At 37.1% G+C, this 15,384-nt stretch overlaps 1 protein-coding gene across 16 annotated transcripts in view; it reads right to left on the bottom strand.

Annotated features, from left to right (window-relative positions):
• Positions 1-15,384, bottom strand: part of TTN (titin) — a 276,446-nt gene that overhangs the window by 101,605 nt on the left and 159,457 nt on the right. For all 16 annotated transcript variants that reach the window (XM_055572076.1, XM_055572078.1, XM_055572080.1 and 13 more), the window contains 21 exons: positions 14,603-14,677; positions 13,924-14,013; positions 13,422-13,484; positions 13,007-13,096; positions 11,250-11,300; positions 10,298-10,699; positions 9,850-10,128; positions 9,332-9,607; positions 9,062-9,201; positions 8,395-8,521; positions 8,039-8,302; positions 7,457-7,723; positions 7,060-7,323; positions 6,833-6,972; positions 6,541-6,667; positions 6,156-6,422; positions 5,775-6,041; positions 4,574-4,840; positions 4,343-4,482; positions 3,807-3,933; positions 2,858-3,000 (listed from right to left, as the gene is read on the bottom strand). In XM_055572076.1, coding sequence (XP_055428051.1) covers positions 2,858-3,000; positions 3,807-3,933; positions 4,343-4,482; positions 4,574-4,840; positions 5,775-6,041; positions 6,156-6,422; positions 6,541-6,667; positions 6,833-6,972; positions 7,060-7,323; positions 7,457-7,723; positions 8,039-8,302; positions 8,395-8,521; positions 9,062-9,201; positions 9,332-9,607; positions 9,850-10,128; positions 10,298-10,699; positions 11,250-11,300; positions 13,007-13,096; positions 13,422-13,484; positions 13,924-14,013; positions 14,603-14,677 — 3,866 coding nt within the window. The remainder of the gene's footprint in view (positions 1-2,857; positions 3,001-3,806; positions 3,934-4,342; positions 4,483-4,573; positions 4,841-5,774; positions 6,042-6,155; positions 6,423-6,540; positions 6,668-6,832; positions 6,973-7,059; positions 7,324-7,456; positions 7,724-8,038; positions 8,303-8,394; positions 8,522-9,061; positions 9,202-9,331; positions 9,608-9,849; positions 10,129-10,297; positions 10,700-11,249; positions 11,301-13,006; positions 13,097-13,421; positions 13,485-13,923; positions 14,014-14,602; positions 14,678-15,384) is intronic.

The raw sequence follows: 15,384 nt of genomic DNA, 5'->3' as shown, positions 1-15,384 counted from the left end.
AGTTAGCTGAAAGTAAACCTTATGTTCTAAATGCAAGGTGTTTGCCTTGCAATGAACTAGAATTCTTCCCATTTATTTAGCAATTATTTTGCAAACCAAATGTGATTAAATTAGCAATTAAACGTGAGTAAAATAATTTGTACAGTCTCTTAATTTTGTTAGAAAATACAAATGAAGATGTTGGCTCTTCATTTCACATATGAAAGTCATGTATGTGCACCTATGACTGGGAAAAGCAGGTATCAGACAGAGCTATGATTGTTCACAGAGCACAAACGGATAAAGAGACTTCAGAACTAGTGAAAGCAGGAGACTACTGCGATCTTAGAGTATGAAGACAAATGCTGCCACTACCGTTAATATTTGATTTATATTATTGTTGTAAATGCAACCTTAGGTGGTTTGAAGGGGTATCACCTGTAGGAAAATGAATTGTCAAAAAGAATACACTGGCTTGATATGGGCTGCAATTAGGTCCCGTAACTGGCTTGTGCCAACTGATTATCAGGCTATAGACAGAGCTATCTTGACAGTAAATTATAAGACAACTGGAGGTTCTTCTAGTTCAACTATCCCAAATTCCTCAAGACATTGTGCCCTGTCATAGAGATTGATTTTGCTTAAGAGTTCACTTACAGTTAAGAATAATGTAAACATTTTTACCAGTAGAACTGTTTATTATGGTGGTATAAAGAAGAGAGTTAGGAATAAAGTTTCATATGAAGGTTTTTCCTTAATGAAGAGCTGGGCTATTAAAATAACTACCTTAATAATTGGGAAAGCCAAAACAAAATAAGGGAAAATAAATAGGAGAAAGTCATTAAGATATGTTCTAGGGACACAGCTACTTATTCAAGGACATGGTGCTTGAATAGGAGAAAGATTGTTTTTGTGATGATGTTTCCATATAAATTGTTTATTTAAAAATTCGACTGTGATTTAGGGCTTTTTTAAAAAGTGTCTCCCATTCTAATCTACCAACAGATACATCTTATTTGTTGACACATGGTTTTATCATTGAAATTTCACTGAGGTTAACTCTAGAATATTCTATTACCAAGAACTAGGCTCAGTGGTTCTCAGGAAATATTGCGGTATACCTGAAACTAACACAACATTGTAAATCAACTATACTCCAAAAATTTTTTCAAAATAAAATGGTCCAGTTCTACATTAGAACTAATAAGACTAATCTTTTAATTAAAAGCTCTTAATTTGAGCTAAAGATATTTAGTAGCAAAAGAGTAATATCATTTGTCCTTAGGCAATGTTCCTTTGGGACTTCCCTTGTGGCTCAGACAGTAAAGAATCCACCTACAGTGCAGGAGACCAGGTTTTAATCCCTGGGTCAGGAAGATCCCCTGGAGAAGGGAATGGCTACTCAGTCCGGTATTCTTGCCTGGACTATTCTATGGACAGAGGAGCCTGGCTGACTACAGTTCATGGGGTTTCAAAGAGTTGGACACAACTGAAGCGATTAACACTTTCTCTTGTGTTCCTTTATTCAAATCATGAAAGGATATTGAAAAATCAACCAATGCTCTGCCTTTAGACATGAAACAATTAAACCACACTTAACTGGACAAATGTGTATTTTGAAAAAGCAAACTTGAAGGTGGAGATGCCTCCATCACCCAGTTCAGTATATACTGAAGACCTCACAGTGGGGACAGTTTCCTCATTTAACTTAATTCTCTTGCTGCAAATTGAATGTATGACTGTTTTCTATCCTTGGTAACAAAGGAGATCAACTGGTCATTACTGTCTGTACAGCAGGCAGATTTTATTTCCCAGATGAATGTTAACTGATTACCCTTCAATTCCTTTGTTAAAATACTACTATTTTTGTTCAAGAATAGTTGTCCAAAGGCATTTTCCTTCTAATACTTTAATCAACTTTATGGCTCTTAATTAAACTGAATCCCTTTTAAATTATATTCCTATAATTCTTAACAGTTTGATTTATATTGAAGACTTGATGCCACATTTGATACTATTTCTAAAAATACTGGAAAAAAAAATGGACATAATGGCCTGTGCTTATTTCCAACACACGTTGGATGTTTTCTATATATTTTATTTCAAGAATTCAAAAGTAATGGTGAGTTATCAAGATAATTTAAACACATGTTGTCTTAGGGAGCAAAATACATAGTTCAATTTGGATATTGAGCTCGTTACTCAATACCCACCACAAGCTAGTTACTTCCTAAAACTTCTTAAAGTATATTTGTTCATACGTGTGGCTAATCACAGAGTCCTTCTTTCTTACCACCACCATCGGGCATTTTAAATAGTCCATTTGCATTCCAGAATTTGCACAGCTCAAAGCACTTGAGGGTTAAAAATAGCTTTGGAGAAATGCTTGAAGAGCAGATCCACCCAGAAGTTATCTCAACTACTTGATCAACTGCCTGAAATGGAATTTCCATCCTCTCCTCTTAATCCCCTTATATGCAGAACACGAAATAGCATGGAGAGAATTCTCCATGAAACCTAATCTGTACCCTTGTACTGCACAGCAAATCAGAAAGCCTTTTTGATCCCTCCTGTCTTCAATGAATTAAACTATCACTGATCATTAATTAATGTTTGCCTTTTCTGCAAAAACCTAAAACTTGATCATACTTAAAATCTTAATTTCCATTTCAATAGAAATATCATCAGGTTAAACCCCACAAAAATGAGAAGAACCCGCTTTACAACGTCAACAGAAATCACGCTTGAGTAGGGAAAGGAAAGGGAAGGGGAGGCAAGGGAACAGTAAGAAAGTGTAGAAGAAGGAGCACGCATGTGAAGATGAAAGAACCGAGGGAGAAAGAAGTGCAGGCAAGGCCACCACCCGTCTGCCTCTGACCTTGTCACTGGGCTCCAGTTTCTTCCCTCTGAGGTACCATTCCACTGGGATGTCCTCGTAGGACAGCTCGCAGTCGAAAGTGGCGGTCTCCCCCGCGGTCACCGTGACATCCTTCAGAGGCCTCAGGAGACCAATGACGCGGGCTGTGCGAGGGGAAGGAAACAGCTCCCGGTGACTCATTTTGTAACTCCAAAAGGATAAATACAGATTTAGTTATTGATCTTCATGCTTTCTCCGAGGAGGAAAGAGCCACAGGACTGCCCGCTGTTCTCACTCCCATGTGAACATGGCCCCTTGGTGCTGAGAAGGGGAGAGCAGGTGGCCAGGGAGTGGGTATCTATCTGCAGGGGCCCTTTCGTTCTGATTTGCAAGGTCAGCGAGAAGTTTGTGCTGCATCTGTTGTTCTGCCAGGCATCGAGTTCCTCTTGCTACATAAGGTATGTGACTTCCAAAATAACTAAGACTCTGATTGGGAGACGACAAGGGCCCCTCAATCACACAGCCTGTCCAATCCATAAACACTTCTGCACCTTCCAAAACTGTTAGCCTGCTGCTTCCCACCTCCCTTCTTGAGTCTGAAATGCCCACACACAGAGTTTTTCTTTTTTGTGTGAAAGTTGTACAGCCACTTGAAAATTTTCTTTAAGGGTCTTTAAGAGTTCTGAGTTAGACTCTTTTTTCTATGAATATTCTACTTTGAAAGAATTAGGGAGTAGGGGAGTGTGAGACTTAATTTTCTTTGGTTCAAACAAAATGGTTGATGAAATTTCCAAACTTTAGAATTTGAACCACAGGTATATGAGGATGACAAAGAAGTAAATACCAGAAAGCTAGTTTCTATACTTTAATAATGTTTTCTAATTAACTAAATAAATCTAACTAATTTCACTCACATCCAGTTGCTGTAGGAGTATACGATTCACTTTCAGCAGAAAGACATAATACTTACGTTTTACTCGGAGGTGGGCGCTAGATTTAACATTGGCAGCTTGGAAATCCACCCCTCCAGTCTGGTCCAGGCGGCAATTGTGCAAAATAAGGAAGTGTGTTTTGCCTTCTTCCTTGATCTCACATTCCTGTGTCAAAAGAGGAAAGATTCCATAGGAAGTCATCTTTGGTATTTTGTTTTGAGGATAAAATACCTTAATTAAAGGAATTTACGAGGAAAACTCTTGAGGTGACTATTTTGTGAGAGAAAGCTAACAAATATTATTCATGATGGCAATACTTATTTTATCTGCTTCATTCTACACCAACTAGCAGCATTTACAGAATATCTAGAACCTTGTACCAATGCCGGATCAAAAATAACGCAAGTGTGCCTATCTGAGCCCATTCATAGACCCCAATAGCTCTCATTGGCTTGAGTTCTGATGAACTTGATATCATGTTTTAAATGCCTTGTGTGCATTCTGACTTTTCTCCTGTCCTTTTCCTATTTCACACAGCTCCTCTGGGCATTGGCAAGTTCAGAAATAGCCTTACAGGTGTTTGGAGCAGGGCCTCGCCCTTGAGTTTCCAGTTGGCGTGGATATCATCTTCCGAGATTTCGGTTTCAAAGCGGGCCGTCTCGGTCTCCATCACCTCCACGCTGTACAAGGGCCGCACCAGTTTAATTTCCCGATCTAGAAAAGTGCAGGGTCAGCATGTGTCATTAGCCTCTGGCAGAAATAACTCCAACAGCTTCACGAGTGAGGCTTGTGGAAACGTCCTTACCCTCAATGTTAAGCTTTCCTGAGGTCGTATCTGTCCCACAGTCACAGGTGTACTGTCCAATATCTGACTTCAAGGCTTTCTTTAGGATTAGCACGCGCTTCTTGCCATCTGCCTTAATAACAGCATTTTTAGATGGCTTTATTTCCTGTCCATCCTTAAACCATTTCACTGGTGCATCTGCTTTGCTAATTTCACACTGTAGAATCACTTCATCTTTCTCTACACCAGTGTAATCTTGAAGCTTTCCTGTAAAGTATGGATCTCCCTCTGCAAGTCAAGTATAATTGAAAAAAAATTCATTAACCACCTAAGGAGACAAAAATCTCTTGGAAAGTTTAAGGGGCAGCTCACAGAAGTCTGGGTGTATTTAGCAAGTGTACCATGCTTCCACTCATTTAATGTGTATGTTCAAAAGTTCTCTAAAAGTTAGAAAAGGAATTGATGCCTAGGGTTTATCAAGATCTCGTGAGTCTGAGTGAACTCCGGGAGTTGGTGATGGACAGGGAGGCCTGGCGTGCTGTGATTCATGGGGTCTCAAAGAGTTGGATACAACTGAGTGACTGAACTGAACTGAATCTATATTATATTTTGAAGTATTTCATTAACAGTAGTATGAAAGACACACTGAAATTTAGCTTCAAATGATTATATGTTTCTCCATCATTCAGCTAAATTTTAAATTTCTTAGCAAATCTCTTATGACTAGTTTACCTGTAAGCTTTCCAGTTCACATTATTAGTTTTTCTTCTATCAATTAATAGTTTGTCTTTAATGGTCACTATACATGTTAGACTTCGTATATAATCTGCTTGAGACTAGCAGCCCAGGAAAAAGAATGAGCTTGATTAACATAAGTTCTGTGTTTCTTAGGGACTTGAGAAACATTTTTCTGAAATAATTTTGATAAAGTGGAGAGGAAGCATTTATATTCCTAATTTTAAATATGACAAGGCTCCATAATTAGTTGAGTTTTAATTCTGATTTAAACTGGCTATTTTGTGAGCCTGAGTCTTTATTCCTTTAAAATCCTCATAGTTTTAGGTAAAAATATTTCAGACACAAGCCTAATAATGTATGTGGTCATTTCTTAAGGGCAGGCATTGCTTTCATGCAATTTAACACTTGAAAGATTTTGCACAGTCGATACTACATACATTTCTGATGAATGCAATAAAATTAAATTTTAAAAAAAAGCACCTACCAAGCACAGTGAGTTTGGCTTCTGAACTTAAGCCCATAGCTTCCACTTTAATTTGAGAGGTATCGTCAATAGAGAGGTTTCTGAATGTGATGGAATGGGTCTTCCCTTCATCATCCATTGAGACGAACTTGCTGGTGTGCAGGCGCTGGTCGTTCTTGAACCAGCGAACACGGATGTTATCATGGGACAGCTCCACAGTAAACACAGCACTTTCCCTCTCTTTGGCTGTTACGTCCTTGAGTGGGGTGAGGAATTTAAGTCGGATTCCTATCAGGAAAAAACAACAACAATTTACTAATTCCAATCCTTAAAGGAGGATATATAAAAGCAAAAATAAAAATAAAAGTGTTTAAAGGTAGCCTGTCTGATAAGAATGCTTACCTTCAATGGTCAGTTTGCCACTTGTATGCTTATCTTCTGCTTCAAATATGTATTTTGCTTCATCTTCAAAAGCGGCAGATTTGATCACCAGTGAATGCTTAGTACCATCCTTGATAAGCTCAATTCTGTCATCACCTGTGATTTCCTGGGTTCCTTTCAGCCAACGGTATGTTTTGGGCTCCCTGGATACTTCACATTCAAACTTAGCTTCATCTTTCTCAAAGACTTTAACGTCACTGAGAGGTGTGATGAAGATAAGTGGCAATTCTGAAAAAAAGAAAAGGGTGTGGATGAAGCCAGAATATGCTTCCAGTCATGAGTTCTGGGTCTCAAAAGGAAGCCTTGCAAAGAAAATACAAAAGGGTGGCTGGCAAGCAGAACGTACCTTTCACTTTCAGATTGGCTGCGGATTTAGCATTGGCAGCTTGGAAGGAGACCTCGCCTGTCATGTCCAGCCGGCAGTTATAAAGGACCAGAATATGCTTCTTCCCATCTTCAATGATCTCACAGTCCTGTTTGGAGTGAGGTGAGGAGGAAAGAGAAAGAAAAACATCATTTTCATAACTGGTTATTCCTACAAATAATCAAGAGATTTTGTACCAGAAATGTACCCTCTTTCACCACTGAGCAAGCAAGCGCCCCACCCCCACCTATGTGATCAGATCATTGCGACTTACAGGGGAAGCAGTTAAAGGCTCTCCTTTTAGCTTCCACTGGCCATGGACATCTGGTTCAGAAAGTTCGATTTCAAAGCGAGCTGTTTCACCCACAAACACTTCTACTCCATGCAGAGGCTTTTCCACTTTTATTAGTCGGGCTGAAATTTATAGAGTTTCGTAAGAATGACTGAACACAGCAATCGCAGATTCAGATGGGGTACCTTTAGAAATTCTGTGTAACTCACCCTCAACAGTGACGTTTGCTTTTGTCGTGTCCGTGCCGCAGTCACACACGTATTCGCCTTTGTCCTTCAGATCTGCCTTTTTGATTTTTAAGATGCGGCGCAGGCCATCTGCCTTGATGGAGTGTTTGGTTGAAGGTAGAAGCTCTTCCCCATCTTTGAACCATTTCACCGGCACGTCTTTGCTCACTTCACACCTGAGAACAATCTCGTCCTTCTCGACGCCTGTCTTGTCATGCAATTTCACGGTGAAGTAGGGATCGGCCTCTGTAAGGGACATTTGGCAGATGATCAGAGAACGTCAAAGTGAAATTAAAGGGTTACACATTGCAAAATGTTAACTGTTACCCACTCCCACCATCCAAAAGTCAACTCTCTGGTTATAGCTGGTCACATTTACCTATGACCTTCAGGTTTGCTGTGGAGCTGAGGTCCTTAACCTGGGCTTTGATCTGGGATATATCATCCATTGTCACTTCTCTCATTTCCAGCTTGTGAGTCTTGCCCTCCGAGGAGATGAGTACAGTCCTGCTCGTGTGGAGTTTGGCATCATTTTTGAACCAGACCACATGCATTTTTTCATGAGAAAGTTCACAGACAAAAGTCGCTGTTTCACCTTCTTTCACTGTCTGATCTTCAAGAGGTGATATGAATTTCAGTCTTATACCTGCAATACAAGTTAATATGCTCAGAAATATTACCTTCAGAAATATTCCACTTTGCCTGGCAAAAAGAATCTTTCACATGGCATTTATTGAGTCACCTTTTCAAAAGGATCTATCCTCCATTAAAAAAAAAAAATTAAGGGGGTTGTTTTGATGGCAATGTGAAAATAAAGTTGTGAGGCTGATGGTCACTTACAGCTATTAAAACTTGGTGTTCCTTTTTTTTTTTTTTTTTTTCCCCTGATGTTCTGTATGTAAAGTTAGATATTCATGTGCCTAACTATGGGATGTTAGAGTCAGAGCTCACCAGCTCTTACCTGTAACAAATAATCGTGCTGAGGTCTTCTTGCCCTCCACTTCAGCAGTATAGACTCCTTCGTCATCAAACTGAGAATTATTGATGACAAGAATGTGTTTCTTTCCATCAGTAATGATATCAAATTTGTCCGATGACTTGATTATATCAGGTCCTTTAGACCATATAACATTTGCCTCTCGAGTGAGGACACATTCAAATCGAGCCTGTCGCTTTTCTGGGACTGTGACATCCTTCAGGGGCACAGCAAAGTCAAGTTCAATTTCTGGAAGGCAAACGTTAAGAATGAGACTTTTCAGAATGCAGGGGGCTGTCAGATGAAGTTGAGCCCACTCCATGAGTTCCAAAGGCCCATACCTTTCACTGTCAGAATGGCAGTAGTGACTGCATTCAGCGCCTGGTAAAGAACTTCACCAGCTTGGTCCAGTTTGACTTTATGCAAAGTCAAGAAGCGTTTTCCACCTTCTGCCTTGATCTCACATGTCTGAAAAAGGATAGTTTTAGTTAGCATTTGAATGGATAGATTGTTTCAGATACAGATGTCTATAGAGCCATAAAATAACTGTAATACTACTAATAAAAACAAAGTATATTGTCATAAACATTTTTTAAAAATTGCTGAGCTGTCTACAAATAGTGCATCAAATTTCTTCCCCTCTTTGAGACTTTAGAAGCCAGAAATAATTTCATCATTACTGAACCAAATCCGAGTGTCAGAATCAGTTATAGAATGTAGTCATATAGAATATGACTAGCAACTTATTTTATTTTTTATTGATGTATAGTTGACTTACAATGCAGTGTTTATCACAGGATGCTGAATATAGTTCCCTGTGCTACATAGTAGGATCTGTGGTTTACTCATTTTATACATAATAGTTTGTGTCTGCCAATCCTAAACTCCCACACCCCTCTCTCCCTTGACAACCACTAGTCTCTTTTCTATGTCTGTGAGATTGTTTCTGTTTTGTAGACAGGTTCATTTGTGTATATGATTAACAACTTAAAAGAAGAAATTACTCACAGGTGAGGGTCTTAGAAGTTCTCCCTTCAGTTTCCATTGTCCAGGAACGTCTGCTTCTGAGATTTCTGCATCAAAGCTTGCACTTTCTTTCTCATAAATGGTAACATCCTCTATTGGCTTAAGCAATTCAACTTCACGTTCTGTATTGGTAAAGGATGAAAAACCATCAGGCGTTAAACAATCTAATGACACTTTTGTGAGTGTACCTGTGTATATTATTTTGCCTTAGGCACATACAAAACTTAAGAATAGATGGTAAGATTTTTATACCTCCAAGTGTCAGCTTTGCAGGGTATCTTTTCCCTTCAATTTCCACTGCATATTCATCAATATCTTCTGGCATAGCATTTTTAACTTTGAGGTGTATATGATTTCCATCTCTTACTATCTCAGTCTTATCAGTTGGTTCCCAGGGGATTTCATCATATCCTTTGTACCACTTAATGTTTGGAGTATCCTTTGCTATAACACAGGTGAAAACAGCCGTCCCTTTGGGTTTCACATGCTGATCTCGTATGGGTTTCACCAGCCAGTCTCTAATGACTTCTGTATGATAAAAGAGGTCAGAAAAGATAATTATGATCTGAATAAGCAATACAAAAACTTCCTTAGTAAATTTCAGAAATTGCAAAAAATTCTCAAAACTGGACATAATTAATCTGCTATGATTTGATATTCTCCCTGTTAGGTAAGGTGTAAGACTGCTGATATTCTGATACTGGAAATTGAAGATCTCGCTTCTCTTTTCTTAATAGTAAGTAGAACTAATTTTCCAGCGAAGTACTGACCTACTACTTTCACGCAGGATGAGCACTCCAGGTTGTTGGCATTTTCCACAGTCACTGTGTACGTCCCAGCATCGGAGTCATCTGCATCATTGATGGTCAGAGCCCGCAACAAGCCGATGACGCCGGGCACAATTTTGCCGGGTTTCTCCACGACAATCTTGCCATCCTTCCTCCAGACCACGTCACGTTCTTTGTTTAACTCACAGCTTAAGTACAGTGGCTGTCCTCTGACCACTGTGACTTCCTCTTCAAGCGTTTTTACAAAACGCACGGGAAGTTCTATGGAGAATCGCGATATTAAAAAGTGGCAGAGACTTTTCAATACATACAATATTTTCATTGAGATAAAACTTGGGAATAAATTTTGTTCAAGGGACAATAAAAATTGCTATGGAGGTTTACTGTGTTAACGTTCCATGGGGGCCATATTCAGAAGACTGGAAATTACCTTCAACAATCAGTTTAGCCGTGGAGGTCTTCTCCTTATTTCCCAGACGTAGAACACAGGTGTATTCACCAGCATCAGAAAGTTGAACATCAATGATATGCAGCTTTCTGTCTTTTCCATCAGCGATGAATCTGTGTTTTGGGCTCTCACGGATATTGCTACCATCTTTCATCCAGCTTGTGACTGCAGTGGACGGGGAGACTAAACACTCAAAGATTGCAGAAGAGCCAACTGACTCTGCTTCAGTCAAGACAATGTCTTGGATTTCTTTCACAAACTTCAATGGCACAGCCTTCAGCTGGTAGGTGAATGGGGCTTCGTCAGGCGGCTTCTCTCCACCACTTCCTGGTCTTAACTTTTTCCTTTCAGCTTCTATTGGTGAAGGAGTCTTTTTGGCTACACCTAATTCAAAATAAAATCAAAAGTTGAATTGGCATTTCCATAAGGGTCAGAAAGTGCATACCTGGCTGTCTGCTGGGTAAAACCAGTGACCATGAGACAAGAGGGGAAAATTAAAGATGAGGCAACTGAAAGGTCAGTTGAATTTATCCTGCTTTCTTTCAGAAAGAAAATGAGGTGGCAAAAGGAATCCATGGATAATAAACACTCATTTTCTCAAGTTTGAAAGCCAAATGTATAATGTCCAGATTAATGTCTCATTATTTTATCTATCATGTATAAATATCATGTATATGGAGAATGAAACTTGGAACTTGTAGGGTTCATTATCCTAAAGTGTATATGTTACATATGTAATATCCACTTGAGTAATATTAGAGGTGTATTCATTGTGATATCAAAAGACATACTAGTTTTTGCAGAATCAATTAGAAATCATAAAGATTGATATAAATTTTGAAATGTTCCCCCTTGAACAGAAAACTGCCCTTGAATGTAAAGTTTCCAAAGAGTGAAAGGTTTTACAACTCAGGTACAGGGAAATGAATCTTACCTTTGATGGGACCTTTTGGCTTGGCTGCCTCCTCTTTCGGTGCTTTGGCTTCTGAAATAAAAATAAAACCCAGGATTTAAACAATTTTCAGACTTATTTCATGCTTAGTAGTAAACCATGTGGGCTGAATAATGAATGAATGAAGAAAAACTGGACTTATTTATGTGACTTTTACTGAGAATATCTGGATATTTCCAGCAAGGCATATTCTGAATGTTGTGACCACGCTAAATTGCCAGTGTTTCTAGGATTAAAAAATTACCTTCAGCAAGTAATTCTTCTCCCATTTCTGGAAGGCTTACTCTTACCTTGTGAGGAAGAGTTTTACTCTTACCTAGCTGTGTAAAATATTTTGTATGTTAATGTGTGTGCTCGTTTTGTGAATCAAGGAAATACCTTTTTATGTCAACAAGGAATCAATGTAGGCAAAAGGGAAATAACCCAGAAGTTACCAAAAGCCTTTCTTTATTAAGCTGGGCAAATAAATCCAGGGAAGACTCCAGAAAAGGAAAGGGTCTGTGTACTACAAAGGTACGAATTCTTTGAAGATTTCCCTTAATTAGACAATGAACTAAGGCAAAACCAAGACAGTTCTCACACTTAAGAGTTTAATTCAATTAATATGGGGCAGTATAAATTGTAGAACCAGTTCTTTAGTGTCAGACACTGGGGATGTGAGAAAAGCTGTACTCTTACACATACTTAATTATCTCAATGGCAGTTCTTGTCTTTTTCTGAACTAATAAGAGTATCACATAAAAATCATAAAAGTTTAAAAGAATAATGCCCAAACCATATCAGTGACAACATATGTTATATAATATTAAAATTAAACCATAGAAGAAAGAACACAGTATATTCTCATGTTATTAAACATAATAAAAATCCAAATATTTCTTGCTATGTACCAAGCACTGTGCTAAAAGTTTTGCATATAGTTAATCCTCATAATAGTTTTAATAAGTAGAGTTATTAAATATTCTGATTTTACAGACTAGGAAATTAAAATTTAAAGAAATGAAGGAAGTAGCCAAAGATCAAATAGTTAGGACATATGTTTATCAATGATCTATACATGTCAAATCATTTTGGTTTTGAGATTATCACCTAAGTAGTTCAACTAATACGTATTTTAAGTTTGTACCTAAGATACTGAGTTAGTACATTTAAGAAAATTATTATTTATCTAAATTCTTATATAGATTTAAAGGCAGAACTATGCAGTCCTTTTTTTGTTCTTTTCATTGTGGTAAAATATACCTAACATAAAACTGACCAGTTTAACCATTTTTAGGTGTACAATTCAGTTGCATTAAATACTTCACAATATTATGCAACCATCAACACTATCCATTTCCAGAACTTTTTCTTTATCCCAAAATGCAGTCTTTTTAAAAAGTGAGAAATGATTTTTACAGGGCACATGGGAAATTTGAATCTCCATGGGATTCCTATATGTATGTCCTTAGAGAATATATGTCTTAACTTTGAACATATTCATTAGTTAATCTCAAAAGCATATAAATAAATGATGCTTTGCAGAAATACACATTTCAATCAAAATTGCACAATATGCACCTATGGATGAGAAAGTAGGTTGGTACAGGGTAGCAGATAAAGAAAATTTAATCATGAATTTATAAGCTCCCACAATTGAAATGATGCTTTGTTTCAACAGAAAGAAAGCTTGATTTTTAATGAAGTTTTCATTAAGCCACCAAAACAAACAAGCAAAAAGAAAACAACAGAATAATTACCTGCTTTCTTTCCAACTACTGGCACCGTCACTGGGGCAGCGATGGGAGTGGGTGGGGGCTCCATGGGAGGTGGTTTGATTATTTTCACTTCTGCAAAAAAATGTTCATTGCATTAATGTATCCTTTGTCACTTCCTAAAACCCATTTGCCTATTTGCCTCCCCTGATGAATTTTAAAATCTAATAAACTGGTTTTCAAAGAACAATATATTCTAATTATAATAAAATCTATATACAAGATAATAACATATTTGAAAATACGTGACATTATCTTAAAATACAACAGTATAATCTAAGACATTGGGGCATTAGAAATCATTTGATGCATGCACACTTTTACTCCTCTTATTAACTATACATTGTTTGTGTGAAACATGAAGGTATATGCTGTTGATATTGAGGGTAAGCTTGCTTACCTGGTTCAGGCTTTGGTTTTGGTTCAGGGGCAGGGAGAGGTATTGCTGGCTTAATTTCAGGCACTAAAACAATTCATAGTAATAAGCAAGTTATCACAGAGTTTTTGAAGTTTTTCACAAAGTCAAACCAAAATTGGACAGGTTTAATGTATCTTGGAAGATACTAGAATTTATACACAAACAGTCACCAAGTCAAGTACTTGACCCAAGTTTATTCTTACATTTAAACAAAGTACTTAGTAAATATAGCACGTCAGGTTTATTGATTTTCTAATGTTATTATTCATCTCATTGCCCATAAATACAATTTTCTTAGTTTTTAAAACTCAGTAATTTATTTAACAAATGGATGGGCATGAGGCAACTGCACCTGAGAGTGAATTGTAAAGAAAATTAAGCTGGATAAGATGAGTAGAGGTCATGTGTTCAGATCTTAATGCCAGTGTAATGATATTTTAATTGATGCATATTTGTATTTTTAGAGACAACTGGAAGTTTGTACCTTTTGTTGGTTCTGGAATTTTCCTTTCCTTTTTGGTAACAGCTGGAGGTGCTTCAACCTCTTCCACAGCTTTTGGAGGTGGTTCTGGCACTTTAAGATAATAGGATGATTTTCTAGTGTTATTTTAGGATTTGAATCCTTAGAAATCAGCTAATCTGAAATAATTAGATCAAACTATTTTCTGAAGCTCTGTTGTTGACTTGAGAAAGAAAACCCTTATATTCTATCAATTAATTTCTGTTTTCTCTTCTTGACTCTGCTTCAATTTATTTTTCTTTCTCTTATTTCACCTACTTGCCTCCCAACCCCATTCGTGAGCTCTCCCTTTCTAAATCACTTCTGAAATAGCAAATATACTCTTTGAGAATAGATAAAAATCAGCCCCCTAAAAGCCCCAAATTTTATGAAACATTTCTGACACCTTCCCATGAAGTTATTTTGCAGCCAACTTGATTATTTCACAAATAATAACAATAATGATGATGAAGTGCATGAATGGATTTGAGAACTATTAATACTATAAAAATGTTTAAACAGAAAGCAGACAATGGAAAACATAGACAGATGAAATATGAAGCTACATTTATATTTAACTCCATTTATGTTTACAAGATAAACCTGTTGTTAAATCTCAATTTTGTTAAAAGATAATTTCACAAATTTTTACTGAGATTCCTACCTGCAGGTTTTTTGATTTTTTCTACTTTTTTAGGTTCTACTTTAGGTTCTTCTTCTTCAGGCCTCTTTCTTAGAACTTAAAAAGACAAAAAGGTTTATATGTAAACCAAGACAAACGAATGAAGATGTTGAATAAGCTTAATGAATGCAAATAACGTACAAAGCAAGGAAAGTGAAAAGCATGAGATCAAGTGCACCGGGAAACTGGCTTTTACACTAAAAATGCTGTTAAGAAAAAGATCAAGTGTTGTTAAGGTAATTAAAATAGCACTCAGAGTCACTTTATATAGATAGTGTGTTCAGAGACAAATCCATGGCAGAAATATCCAAACACAAAATGAATAACCTGAGGAGCAAAAAATTCTAATAATTCAATGTTATAACTTAATGAGAAAAGAAGAATTTAAATAAGTACAAAGTTAACAGAAGTGGAGATGGCCAAAGAAATGTAGCCAAGAAATAAGTAATTCTATGTGGAGGGAAAGTCAGAATTTGATTCTTCATTCAAATATCTTGTTTCTAATTCTTTAATATTTTATTAGTAGAAAGAAATGCTCAGGTTTTAGAAAATGTTATTTATTAGTTGTGGTAATCCTGTGTCACACTTTAAAACTGAACTTTGAGTTTAGGCTTAAATCATTTGGTGTAGTTTAGAGTATTTAATAGGCTTAGTGTATTTTACTACATAATTTGATTATGAAAATGGCAGCTATTGTCACTGTTATTAGTTTAGAATATTATCAATTTAGTCATGTCTATGAATGTTGTAAATTTCAAGATACT

The sequence above is a fragment of the Bubalus kerabau genome, chromosome 3, assembly GCF_029407905.1.
Source record: "Bubalus kerabau isolate K-KA32 ecotype Philippines breed swamp buffalo chromosome 3, PCC_UOA_SB_1v2, whole genome shotgun sequence".
In the NCBI taxonomy this organism is placed as follows: Eukaryota; Metazoa; Chordata; class Mammalia; order Artiodactyla; family Bovidae; genus Bubalus; species Bubalus kerabau.
The sequence above is the reverse complement of the archived record's forward strand: the minus strand, read 5'-3'. Positions and strand labels throughout refer to the sequence as shown.